Consider the following 14,427-nt stretch of genomic DNA (forward strand, 5'->3'; position numbering starts at 1 on the left):
AATATTATTACCCTAGATACATGTAGAATTGCACTATCTGTGTGACTCTACACCATGTTCAGAGAGAGGAGAAGCTGTGCTCCATTTGTGTATAATGTGTCAAGATGCACTCTACTGTCATGTGTAACTAATTAGGACAAATTCAAAATTTAAAAAAAAAATTGCACTCATCAATATATAAATAGAAATATCTCTAAGAGTCATCATGTCCAAAAGATTAAAAGCAAATGAGTTTTCTAGAACAGTTTTCCCTATTGCCAAGGACCAGGAAAACTTTCTTTGTCCTCACAAAGAGATTCTATCTGATATAACAAACCACTCTTCATTAACAATGCCTTCAACAAAAACTGTAACAGCCAATTAAGGGGTGTGAATCAAAATTATGTGTATTACCTTTTTACAAATACAGATGTTCGGGCCCCACCTCACACGACTCAGAAAAAAGATCTAGACAAGGGTGTGTAAATTTAAAAAGTATTTCTGGGCAGTCATGACTAATTAATAACTATACTAGGGATTCACAGATCTAATGTGCATAGTTATAATTATTATGCAGCTTTTCTACATAAACACTGAAAAATTACCTTAAAGCAATAAATTTCAAAAAATAAAGAGTATCCTAAACCATAGCAATTATGTTTTCTTACTTACTAGGCGATTTGCTGAGGCTCATCTTCTCCATAGGTTTTGCTAGCTTAGGTTTCTTGATAAAGGTTCCACCGGGCTTATTAAATGGCTGCATCATTTTTCTCTTTATTCCTCTTGCAGCAGCAACTGTCACATTGGTGGGTTTGTTTTGATAGTCAACAACAATTCCAGGTCTATGAATGCTTCCAAAATCACCCATATGCTGTAAATTTGTGAAATCAAAAAATATCAGCATATTGTCCAACGATAAAATATAAATTCATATAAAATTTTCACTTTATCTATTTACTAGTTTTCACCTGAAAATTCCCTGAAATGTGACTAAATTTTACATGTCCACTTGGAAAAAACACATTAAAAAGCTTTGTAAAGTATTACATGAACTTGAATCCAGTGAATTAGTGTTTTTACTTCCAGTAGAACAAATGTGAATATTTCCTACTTTTTAATTTTTACAATTCAAAATTATCTGAGATCATGAACAACATATGTGCCTGTCAGAAGGTTACCACTTGTACAACTCTCTGACAACTCCTCTTCAGAGTTCCTAATTGATGTTTTTCCATGAAAAGACCTTAAAAGAAATCTTTATTTTACTAAAACCTGGCTAAAAGCTAAGATACACAAAGAAGATTATATTTGTAGTTTGAAGTAAAAAAGATCCAGAAATCATTTAGGATTTCTCCCTGTTGAAAAAGGGAATGAGAAGGCGAGATGGAACATTAGTATGAAATAGGAGAGTTAAAGCATAACCATGCATCAACTTCCAAAACACACTTCAGATAAAGAATTGCATCTGACGTTCCATTCACATTCTTACCTAGAGAAACATTCTGACCCAGAAGCCCAAGAAGCAAAAGTTTACAGACGAAGAGTCATGCCACCAAAGGACTCTTTATATCCCTTCCTCTTCTCTTACCATTAGCAAACTCCACTACACCAAGAAGTCACATGTACACAGAAATTTATTCTGCTAATCTTACTTTTAGAAGGTAAAGATTGAGGAGTAATCTGAAGAGAAGGACCCAATGGGAATTGTACAAGTGAAGATTAAAAATGAAGATCCTACTTGGCTCATCTACTTGGTTAACAGGAGGAAAGAAAGAGAAGTCCATTCAGACTAGAATGTATGTAAATACAAAGTACAGGAATACTTGATTTACTATCATGAAACCAAAATTGACATGTGAGGTTCTTATTAGGAAAAAAATCCTTCACCTAACATATTAACAATGTTAAGTGTTTTCCAATTTCCAAACTAGAATGAATTTTCAATTTCAAAACCCAAAGCAAGTCTATTACCACTCTGACTACTTTCAATTAACCTACAATCATCAAATATGGTGGAAGAGCAACACGGTTGCTTACACTTGTATATTATGGCTTAGGTATACCTAACTAACCTAGTAGTTTCATATTAATCTTTTTTGGTAATCTAGGTAGTCACATCAGAAAAATCTTTGTTAACTATCCATTAAAGGTGCAATGCATTTTACATAAGTAAAGAGTAACTGTTAAAACTGCAAAATTTCTACACAAGTATGACAAACTATACTGTCGTACCAAGGGCTAATAAACAGTTGAAAATATGTGCTCTATTACATTTTTTATTACAGGTACTTTCCTCTGCAAAGAGAATATTAAGAGCAATTGCCTTCCAAAGAAATTCTTACATTATAGCAAAAACACAATAGTCTTTAACACGATCAAACTAAATAATCCCAAAATCTACATACACTTACTAGGTAAAATTTTATATCAATCACATAACCTAAAAACATAAAATATAATCTCTATATTTCCTGAAATTAAACACCTGAGGACTAATATATATACTCATTTAAGTAATAATTTACAAAATATTATTGTCTAGGAAGGAGCCATAAACATGTCTTACATTTTATAGGTAGAAAATTATTTCTCAATAGTAAAGCTAGAGACACAAGGGGAAATAAAGCAACCACCAACAGGACATACTGTAAGACAATAAGTTATCAAAATTATACTGACCACAAATCATTCTACAATCTATTATACACATCGACTTCACCATGCTCTCCTGATTTATCACCAACTTTTAAGTCTCTTGTGTTTAAGGTGAAACATAGAGCTCTAAAGAAATTCTAACTGCTAGGGTTTAGTAACAAAGCATAAACATTTTATCATACATTGCACCTTTAACCTACTCAAAAGCTCAAAAAGGGTTCAGTTACCTTTTACAATAATCCAAGAACTGTCCCACCAGCAAAACTGCTAGTGTTTACAAGGAAAAATGTAACTCCTTTTAACCCCTTTTAGACCAAACCTAACATCCTCACCTTTTTAATAAAGGGAGATATGGCATAATTTTATGAACATTCATCTCAAACTGCCACCTATTTTCTGAGGTGCTAGAAAAACTTTTATAGTCAACCTAAAACTTATGTTTATGACTCAGCTTTTGCTTAAAATACACTGGGATGAACAGTGTTTATTCTAGTTGAAAACCATGGTCTTGAAAGGGTTTAAAAGAGTTGACTAGTGAAAAGAATCTGAAAAGATTCTGTTGTACTTACTCCTCGGCCTCGGCCTCTGCCTGTTGATGGTCCTCCAAAAGCATCATAGTTTCTGCTTCCAAACGTACTTTCAGGATAAGCAGGCGTTCCTCTCCCCCGAGAGCCTACAGGTGCAGGCTTCATATGGGGTGAAGAAAAACTGCTGTAGGAAGAGTAATTCTCTCTTCCTCTGTCCTCCATAAACCCAGGCCTCAATTTTGAACGGGAGTAAGGTGCTTCCCAGCTAGACCCGCCCTGGTTTCTACCTCCGAAAGAGTCAAGGCTATTCCGGTAGGAGCTCTCAAATCGACCACCATAACTACCTCCGAAGCGGCTTTGTTCGGGTTCATTAAAACCATAGCCAGATCTGTACAGATCTCGCCCACCCAGAGAAGACCTGGAGTCGTAAGACTCATAAGGTCCAAACCTGGAAAAGTTGCACAGTAAGGGAAAAAACAAAAGTAAGCTTACTAATGTTAGACAATTCAAAAGACAAATTATCAGATGACATTTATCAACTAAAATTCATTTATACCATACTGATTTGCACAGTTCTACTTTTGTTCACACTTGATTAGGGCTGGGCAGTTCAACATGACACCAGATAGAAAGCTATCTGAGTCAGTTTCTAAATATGAATTGATAATAGTAAACCTTAGCTTAAATATCTGCTTTTTAGCAGCATTTCAATTTGATGAAGAAAAGATTTGTCTGTGATTATTTAAGCCCAGCCCTAGTCTTAGAAAAGGTCATTTGCTAAAGTTCACAAACTATTCAAACTTTCTTTGACACCATCCCTAAATTGAAAATCACAAAGCATTTACAATGTTTTGGCTTTCCATTGGGACACAAATTGAAGACTAAATAGATGTAGGCTATTTGTGACAGAGAGCGATCCTTTCGCACCCCCAATAATCTATTATCACAAAGCTGCCTCCTTGTGTCTGTAATAATCAAAATTTAAGGAATTATCTCAGGTTATAAAATTTTGACAATCTGCCAAACTTAGGCCAAGGTGAATAATCAATCCCTAATCACTTTTTACTTGTAGACTAGTAAACCTACCAAATCTAGAAGGATAAACACATAAACTAAAACATAAAAAGTAAAAGATCACCAACATATACCCTCTGCATATGAATTTTCAAGGCAGATGAGAAAGAACACATTTTAAAATGTCTTCAATTATTTGAAAAACTATTTCCTATCAGAAAATTATCACATTAAACTACTCTAAAAAAGGAGAGCACACAGTCTCCTTGATGTTTTAAGTCAACAGAAAAAAAAAAAAGTCATCTTCTCACAAAACTAAAACATGGATTACAAAAATTACTTGTTTTCTTACAACACAGTTTTATAAAGGCCCACAATTACATGAGATAAACGATAACATCTACAGAAACAGTTTATGCACACATTACATTTACAACATAATAGGGCAATAACTGACATTTCCAAGCATTTAAATGTGTTACATTACTTCAATTAATTACAGATCACTAAATAGAAGATACTATTCATTTCTAAATACTAGTAGTCATATAAAAATTATTCCTCTTCTCAACTACGTATTTCAAAACTTCTTCCACATAAGAAAAAAGTTAACTGTTCATTTTCTTGATTTTTCTCTACTATAAATCATAGTGGCACACTTGAAGCAGAAAGAAGAAAAGTAAGCATCATTCGGTCCATCATTAAGGAATCCGGATCCTTCAATTTATGAAGAAGGAACGATGATTTCAAATGTCTCCTAACTTAGTTTTACTTAATATTCAGCAGGAAGCTTTGTGCCTCAAAAAGTAGACCCCCTTTCCTGAAATTCAGGCAATCCTAAAGTCTGTAGATAAACTTAAGTTTTACAAAGTATCAACCATGATATATAGATACAATCTAGACTGTAATCGAAGGTACAGTATATGAGGCTTTAATACAATGCTCCTAACCTGGAGAACAAGTGTTTTGTAAACAGTAACTGCCAATAAATAACCTGGATATGATTTAAAGAACACTCTTATTATCACAATATGCTCTTACAACTTACTTTAGAATTTAAAAAAAAAAACTTTCTGAAATGTTTCTTATAGAAATTGAATGGTGCTAAACTGATTCACTTAAACCCATTCTCCGGCTTTACATAACACCCCACATTTGAAAAGATATTTTTTCTTTAATTGTTAAGCTTCACAAGTAATATTTTTAGAAACAAATTTTCATATCAGTTGTTCAGACATTTTGACTGGTAAGGAGTTAAAAGTTAAAAAAAAAAGTTAAAAAAAATTCACTGCTGAAGATAGAATATCTTACTCTATTATATTGAAATGATAAGAGTTAGCTGAGATTTCTGTAAAATAATGTCTGGCAGTGCTCCTGAGATAATTTTTATGAGCATTAACACCCTTAAATATTTAAGGTGATTATTCAATTCTAAACAACAAAGTTCAAGAATTATAACATGCCTAAAGAATACTTAAAATAATATATCCAGAATCTTATAGTTGTCTAATTATTTGGCCAAGTGATTAAGCAATTTACCTGCTACCCCCACCACCACCACTGTGATTGTCCATGCCATATGACTGGTTTAGGTAGGAATCCATGGATCTTTGACCCCCATAGGATCCATGGCCATAGTCACGATCCATCCCTATAAGAGTTTAAAAAGAAAAAAATTAAATGATGCTCACCTTTACTGGCACTCAAAAGAAGAATTTTTAGATAAATATCCTTGAATGTCAGACCTCCATAAGATCCAGGGCCATAATCACGATCCATTCCTAAAAGAGAGTCAATGAAGAAACTTTAATAAAATATATCATTTTCTTCAGAAAACTTGGTATAAAACAAGATATTCACATCACCTGAGATAATAATTTTGTCATTAATTAAGCTAAACTCATATGAGACATTGAAAGAGAACACACCAAAACGACTACTTGCTAACAAAGCTTTGTATTTCAGAGAAAAGTATATTATCAACTACAAAATTCTATATTAGAATTATTTTTAATTTAACCAATACTTACTTGACTAAAAAACTATGTTCACTATAAGGTCTTGTATTTGCTATTACAGCATATATAATTAATAATACACGATTCCTATTCTCAAGATAAGTCAGCATTTAATAAAGTGAAAAGAGATGATTTTTTGTCCTAAGCATGCTGTGACATAAACGTACTGTACTTAATCTTCTGCATTTAATTCTCCTCAAATGTCTAAAAACTCAGAAACAGCTACATTTTTTACTAGCTCCATTCACATTAACTGAAACAGATATTTTAAAAAAGTAAAATCACAGACTGGGATCAATCACTGGCACCATGTCTATAAATAATGACTCAACAAACAACAAACACTCAAATTCTCTTGAATAAAGGAAATGAATATGAATTCTAGCAATACAAACACTAAAAAAAGTTGTGACACAACAAGGGTAAGGTATATTTTAATACACTGCAATTCTACCTATATCCTAAACTCTGATATGAAAAATAAATACAATGAGGTAATAAAATTAATTTACATTGACTATAAAAATTTGAAATTAAAACTACTATTTAAAATGTTTCCTATAAAGTCCCTTAAAATGCCTCATTACTACCCTCCCCGTATTTTATGTACAACAGTGAATACAAATACTTGAATTTATATTTTTAAAGCATTACTTATAATAATTTAATATTTCTAATAATGAGAAGAACTGAAAAATTGAGAGTTTTGTCATTTTAAACCTGGAAGCAACCTAAACAATCAAATTTAATCTTCTCATTTTATAGATTTGAGTCTTGTAGACATACTCCTGTCTAGCTTCAAACTGTTGCTTATATATGAAACATTTTCTTCTACCACTCAAACACCTGCTTAGTGAAACCTTCTAATTTTTAAAGTCTACTTGAAATAACCTATCAATAAAACGTTTACTGATATTGTCTCTCTACTATTTACAAAAGCCTGTATATCTTATGTGGTGCTATCATTTTAAGTCTTAGATTCTGTTGTTCATGCCTTATCTTAAATACCAGTTTTGTGCTAAGGATCTGATTTTTTAAGAATCTTATGTTTCAGAGAAACAGGCATGAGTTTATTAGTAGAGACAGAAAAAGGGAAAAGGGAAACATTCTCAAGGGAAACGGGCAGGTCCTCTAAGAGAAGAGAGAGACCACTAATTTTTTTTTATATATCTTATAGGAATAGTTCTCATGAAATGGTCTGCTGATCCCTGGGATTTGCTAAGACCGTTTTTCTAGGGATTCACAAGGTCAAAAATACTTTAATAAATAATAATAAGGCATTATTTGCCTTTTTCAGGGTGTTGACATTGAAGATACAAAGTACTGGTGGGTAAAACTGCTGGCATTTCAGCTACAAATTAAGGCAGTAGCTGGCACCAGACTTAATATCACACACCCACAATGAAAAAAATAAATAAAAATATTACTTTCACTTAAATGTGTCCTTGATGAAGCAATAATTATTTTTATTACATCATGATCTTTGATGTAACCACATCTTTTTTTACATTCTATGTAATGAAAGAGGAAGTATACATGAACCATTTCTGCAGCCTACCAAAGCATCCCAGATCCTTCCAAGAAAAGCCATCCTCAAGTGTTTCATTTATGAATTAAATTAGCCACTTTTTACTAGGAAAGTGCTCTTTTCTAGAAAGACTGAAAGTCAAAAACTGGTTTTCAGACTTGAGCATGTAGCAAACATTTTCTCAAAAATGAACGAAGTAAACTGTTGCTTCAAGGAAAACAACTAAAGCTAAATGTTACTTGTTGCCAATGATAAAAATCATACCTTTAAGTGAAAATTAGAATTAAAAAATTTTTTATCTATCAGTTTGACGGTGTGTCAATACTTCAATGTTTTTCTGATAAGACTGTTGTTAGTATTAACTGGTTTTTAAAATATCATACAATAAAACCTGTCTGCATAATGCAGCAAATGAATATTTTATAAATAACTAATATTACAGAATCATACATGGTAAAAAGGTCCATTCAAAGTACAAGACATACCAATGAATTTTAATATAACAGAGTACAAAACATTTAGCAATATAAAAAAGCACTAATGAGATTTTTACATCGTTTGTTCATACAAATACAGTACGTAATTTATTCATGGAACCTCTCATTTCAGACTACCCATATTTCAAGTGTTCAATAGTTTCCTATGATAATGGCTACCACAGTATGAGCAACACATTTCTACATTAATAAAATAATCAATTATTTGTCTTAAATGTTTTAAGATGTAGTGTAATACACAACTGTTTTTCTCCTAGAGATAAAAATTTTGAGATAAAGTTTAACATAAAAAATGTTTTCCTCTAAGGACTCACATTAAAATATAATCTTAAGGACTGGGGTTGTAGCTCAGTGATAGAGTACTTGCCTAGTATATATGAGGCACTGGGTTCTATCATCAGCACCACATTAAAATAATAAATAAATTAAATTGAATACACACAGGTATTGTGTCCATAAAAAAATTTTTTTAAACATATATAATCTAGGTTTAGTCAAACACAGAAAGCAAAAAAATCTTGTTGTTTTTGCCCTTTTTGAGTTAGCAGTGGCTGCCTCTGGGTACTAAATCCTTTAGTTATTTCCTTTTTCTTTAATTCTGTTTATTTTCTTTTACTATGCTATCATATAACTAACATTTACTGAACACTTTTATGTCAGGCACTATAGAGTACACAAAAAATAACACTTCTTTTATCTCTTTACTATTAGTGTTAGATAAGAGAGCAATTTACTCAGGACTTAATAAAACGGACCTATTAATTTGAATGAAATCCATGCTATTGCTTGGATCACAATCATAGATTCCTAACTGGTTTTCCCACTTCTACTTTTACTAGCTTTTTGTTTATTCTGAAGACAAAAGCCAGAAAAATTCTGGCAAATTTAAGTTATATCATGTCCAATGCTCAATATCCTCCAACAGCTTCCATCTTATTCCAAGTAAAAGCCAAACCCCTTAAAAAAAAAAAAAAAAAACCAAAGGTCATATATCAGTGGTTCTTAATCAGGGGCAATTTGGGGCTCACAGAGACACTGGCACTGTCTGAAAGCATTTTTGATTATTACAACTGGGGCCAGAGAACAAGGATGCTACTAAACAAGTGTAGGGTATAACTTGAACAAACATACTTTGAAATAGCTCCCCAGAGGACTCTAATAATTACCCTCTGATGAGAACCACTACTGGAACTAAAATTAAGAAAAAAGAAGTCAGCATTAAATCTCTTTTGTAACACTGTACATTCATAAGGAAAAAAATGCCTGGCCCTGAATGGTTTTGCATTTCACCTCCTTCTTTAGACTGTAAATCCAATTCTTCAGGTCTTCTGTCTTTCCAAATCTCTCTTTGGTAAAAGCACAAGACCTACTCACTTCAGTTTAAAATCCTGAGTTCACTTTTCAACTAACAAGACATTGCCCCACAACAAAAAATTATCTAATTCAAAATGTCAACAGTGTCAAAGTTGAGGAAATTTACTCTATATGATCTACCCCATTACCTCTTCTCTTCAACATCCCTTGTGCATTCCAGCTACACTATGCTCCTTGCAGTTTCTAGAACAGGTGTATGCTAGTTTATGCACTTTGCAGCTTGCCAGGCCAGGAATACTCTTCCCCTATTGGCACTATTCACTACTCACCTCTTTCTGGTCTTTTCTATAGCTTCCCATAAATATGTAAATTACCTTTGATTTTCAATGCCTTCTGGCTACACCTCACCTCTCTGGCCTTAGTCTTCAGATTGCTCAGCAAAAATAATCTATTCTGGTCAAACCAGTTAAGTCTCTGAGAAGCACAGTACACTCACTCCTAGCTTTGTTCATGCATTTCCCTCTACCTGGAAAGTTCTTCCTTTTTCTATGGGCTATTTATATAAAAAGAGTTATTATGAACAAAACGGAAAGCATGGAAACGCTGGAAATATAACTTCCTTTCAAAAAATAGTATGGAGGAAATCATATCTTGACATTTTCTCTGATGCCTTATACTTCATTTCAGTAGAAAGCTAGAAAATATGGTGCTAACAATGAAGTATACTATTGGTTTCATTGGGTACCTACATATCTTTTATTTCCTGAAGTTCTTTCTCTAGATAGCCCTCAAGGTTTGCGTCTGAGCTTAAATGTCACCTGTTTTGTGAGTCCTTCCCCAAATTCTTTAAAATCACAACTTAACATACACACCTGTCCCCCTTTCCTACCTTATTTTTCTCCCTAGCATTTTTTACCTAGCAATTTTAACATACAACATTTGTTACTTTTTTAATCTTGTTTTCTATGTCATCCCATTTGACTGAAGTGCCACACAGGAAGGAATATTTATCCTTTTTTTTTTCACTGCTGCAGTCCTAGCTCCTAGAAAAATATCTGATACACAGGAGTCACTAAATAAATATTTGTCCAATGAAGTCAAATCAAATTCCTAAAGTTAGTCACGATATGTAATTAACTAAGACCTCAAGTATTTTCAATTAGTGGTCTTTAACCTGAGGTGAAAGCCAAAATAATTCATTCAGAGTACTTTTGCAACACATACATAGTCAGGGATAGCTTGCCCTAAAACTAAGTTTATACATACTTTGAAATAGCTCCCCAGAGGACTCTAATAATCACCCTCTGATGAGAACCACTACTGGAACTAAAATTAAAGAGACAAAAATTCAGCATGAAATCTCTTTTGTAACACTGTACATTCATAAGGAAAAAAAAATGTCTGGTGCTGAATGATTTTGCATTTCACCTCCTTTCTTTAGATTGTAAATCCAATTCTTCAGGTCTTCTGTCTTTCCAAATCTCTCTTTGGTTAAAGCACAAGACCTACTCACTTCAGTTTAAAATCCCGAGTTCACTTTTACTCAACCCTATCAAATTTTTACCCATTATTAGTCAGCTTACAAGTTCTATTAATTTTCTTTTTTTTTTTAACATTTATTTATTTTTTCTTAGTTCTCGGCGGACACAACATCTTTGTTTGTATGTGGTGCTGAGGATCGAACCCGGGCCGCACGCATGCAAGGTGAGCGCGTTACCGCTTGAGCCACATCCCCAGCCCTCTATTAATTTTCGTAACATCATCATCTTTAAAATCTAAGGTCTTCTGGCTAGGACTGTGGCTCAGCAGTAGAGCGCTCGTCGAGCACATGCAAGGCCCTGGGTTCTATCCTCAGCATCATATAAAAATAAATAAACAAAATTAAGGTATTGTGTCCAACTACTTCTAAAAAATAAATATTAAAAATAAAATAAAGTCTAAGGTCTTGGGGCTGGGACTCAGTAGTAGAACGCTCACCTAGTACGTTCGATCCTCAGTAGCACATAAAAATAAATGTATTGTGTCCAAATAAATAAATATTAAAAATAAATATTAAAAAAAAAAGTCTAAGGTCTTAAATTCCCTACATCTGAATTTGTAAAGTTTTCTAATTTTCCAGTTCCCAATCTAACCCTTGCGTGGCTATGTTGAAGTAAACTAAATTTCCTTTGGTAATTGTACATCACTTTTCCTCTCAAAAACATATTCTTAAGCATTCATTTAATATATATTGACTATTTCCTACATGTTGAGCCTTTTTTATACATCAAATCCAAAGTTTCTCTTAATCGTTAAGAGATAATAAATAAAAACTGCATGGTAATTATTTCTATAAAATGGCAGTCTTCTTAGTTCATCTACTTACATTTTATTTTGTGAGCACATTATATTCTCTACCATAGCTGGATTTTGCCTTTCTCTGGCAGACAGGATATCACTCCTTCAAGTATTTCATATAATGCTTTTTTAACCTTTTTAAATTGTTCTATGCTCTTTTTTGTGTTATTATCCTCTCTGGCAGGGACTTAACTCTAATAACTACCAAAATAACATTCAATTCTATTCTACATCTCTCTTGTGATTTTATCTAGCTAGCACCTAACATCATGCTTATGTCAATAAACAATCAGTCTTTTCATGTACTTCTCCAGGCAGCTCTTATATACCAACACATTTGAACACACTGTGAAAAAAATGGCCTCAAAAACAAGATGCAGCTGCACACACCGGTAATCCCAGCAAATGGGGAGGCTGAGACAGGAGGGAGGCTGAAACAGGAGGATCCTGAGTTCAAAGCTAGCCTCAACAATTTAGCTAGGCGCTAAACAACTCAGTGAGACCCTGTCTCTGAATAAAATACAAAAAATGTCTGAGGATGTAGTACAGTAGTTGAGCACCCCTCAGTTCAATCCCTGGTACCCTCCCCCAGCCACCAAAAACAAGATGCATTACTGTAAAGATATACAGAACCAAGCCACTAATCCACTAAATCTACGTTACTAAACATCAAAAAAAGACCTCCACAAGGATGGTGGAATGTGACAGACATCATTATCCAAAGTACATGTATGAAGACACAAATTGGGTGTCAAAATATTTTATATATACAGAAATATGAAAAATTGTGACATATGTAATATATTGTAATTTAATGTGTAATGCATATATATGTGTAATATAATGAATTGTAATGCATTCCGCTGTCATTCATTCACTTATTTATTTATTTTTAAACCAATTTTTAAAAAAAGACCTCCACTATACTGAGAATGTAGTCAGTCTTTGAAATAAGTTAAAATAATCATAATATAAAAAAAAAGACAAAAATTCAAGCCAATTTGAGTAACCTTTTCTGATCCTAAATGATAGTATAACAACACTGAAACCTAATAAATCACAAGCCAAAACAATGTTTGAAATAAGGTGGGACTGGCTTTTTCCATTGCCTCTTTACTTTTATGGATATGAAAGAAAAAAACAAAATGCATTCCCTCAACAATTTTAATAGCAAATGAAAGAGAATACTTACCATTAAAGCCCTGATAAGTATTCCTGCAAGCAGAGTGTGTGTAATCTATGAAGACATATTTAACAAAAAGGAATTAGTGCAGTATTTACAAAAACCCAAAATTATAAATCCATCTATTAACACGATTTTTAAATGCCATTGACTCAATTATCTGAACAGCTGGGGCACAAATAATTACCAATATTCATTTGGGAAAACATGTATTCATGTTCTTCACTACCTAGCCAAATGACAGGTTCATCATCCAAGTTATGCCAATGTAAAAATTAGTTTGTAACACCTGATATTATAATAACAGTCAAAAGAGGGGATTTAGTATTGATTCATATTAAGTAACAAAAGGGCAGACATATTATGTATCAAAAATGTAAAAATCAGATACATCTGAGAATTGATTCTATGTTAACAAATTGTTTTCAAAGTTAATATTTCTTTTATCATTTAATTTGCTCTCTAAAGATTTCAAGGTCTTATCAGAGAAATGCATATTTGAGTTTGTGCTACATCTACCCAAGATGTACCATCATAAAAAACCATATTGCCAATTTCTTTGTCAAAAACTAATTTCACAAAGTTAAATTCTTTACTTAAATTTACAAGTGATGAAAAGAATAGAATTCAATTCAATGGTCATTTGGATACAAAAGAACACTACAACAGTACACAGGATTATATTCAGATAAACCCTTTAAGTCAAATTCCATCTTGTAAATACAGCAAGGTGGCTGAGGATGAGCAGTGATGGGCAATTACAAACACTTTATAGGTGTAGGCATATGGTGAAAAGAAAGAAACAATAACAAAAGAGTTATTCTATCACTTTTCCCATACTTAGATTTGGCAGTTTTAACTATCTGTCCTATGAAAACAAAAGATCAAAAGTTCATTCAATGTTACAGATCATTTTTTGGTGGGATTGAATGCATACAATTCCTAGTGATTTCGTTTTATTTAGAAGTGCCCGGTTACTCAGGATTAATTCCGTGTAATAATATAAACTCTTGCCCATGTCTCCTTAATGATGTCACTACATACCATTTTATCTTGATGCTAAGTCCTATAAAAGTTGGACAAGATTTGAGGACAACCAAAATAATTCTACTATGTGACCCTGTGAACTGGTGTCAGAGATGATTGAAAGGTCTTGTAAAAATCCCGTTTATTTAATCAGTAAATCCAACACAGGCTGCTGTGTACTGATGTGAAGGGCGTCTGATGCTTGCTGTGCCAGAATTCTGATTGACTTAACACAAGCTTAAAAAAAAAAAAGTGCTTTGGTTCACAAATTTACTGCCTATTAGGTATTTACGTCTAGGTAATTTAGGGGGATGAAATATCCCAGTTTGCTAACCAGGAAATAGACTGC

The 14,427-nt window shown here is 32.9% G+C and overlaps 1 protein-coding gene across 3 annotated transcripts in view; it reads right to left on the bottom strand.

Annotated features, from left to right (window-relative positions):
• ZNF326 (zinc finger protein 326) overlaps positions 1-14,427 on the bottom strand; it is a 41,165-nt gene that overhangs the window by 26,029 nt on the left and 709 nt on the right. The window contains exons 2-6 of one of the 3 annotated variants that reach the window (XM_081306146.1): positions 13,062-13,106; positions 5,921-5,956; positions 5,715-5,826; positions 3,204-3,609; positions 652-850 (exon numbers count right to left, since the gene is read on the bottom strand). In XM_081306146.1, the coding sequence (XP_081162272.1) occupies positions 652-850; positions 3,204-3,609; positions 5,715-5,826; positions 5,921-5,956; positions 13,062-13,106 (798 nt within the window). Of the gene's footprint in view, positions 1-651; positions 851-3,203; positions 3,610-5,714; positions 5,827-5,866; positions 5,957-13,061; positions 13,107-14,427 lie in introns of those variants that run through there. The other 2 variants (XM_081306147.1, XM_081306148.1) reach the window with 2 other exon arrangements.

The sequence above is a fragment of the Spermophilus citellus genome (assembly GCF_964194105.1).
Source record: "Spermophilus citellus genome assembly, chromosome: 9".
In the NCBI taxonomy this organism is placed as follows: domain Eukaryota; kingdom Metazoa; phylum Chordata; class Mammalia; order Rodentia; family Sciuridae; genus Spermophilus; species Spermophilus citellus.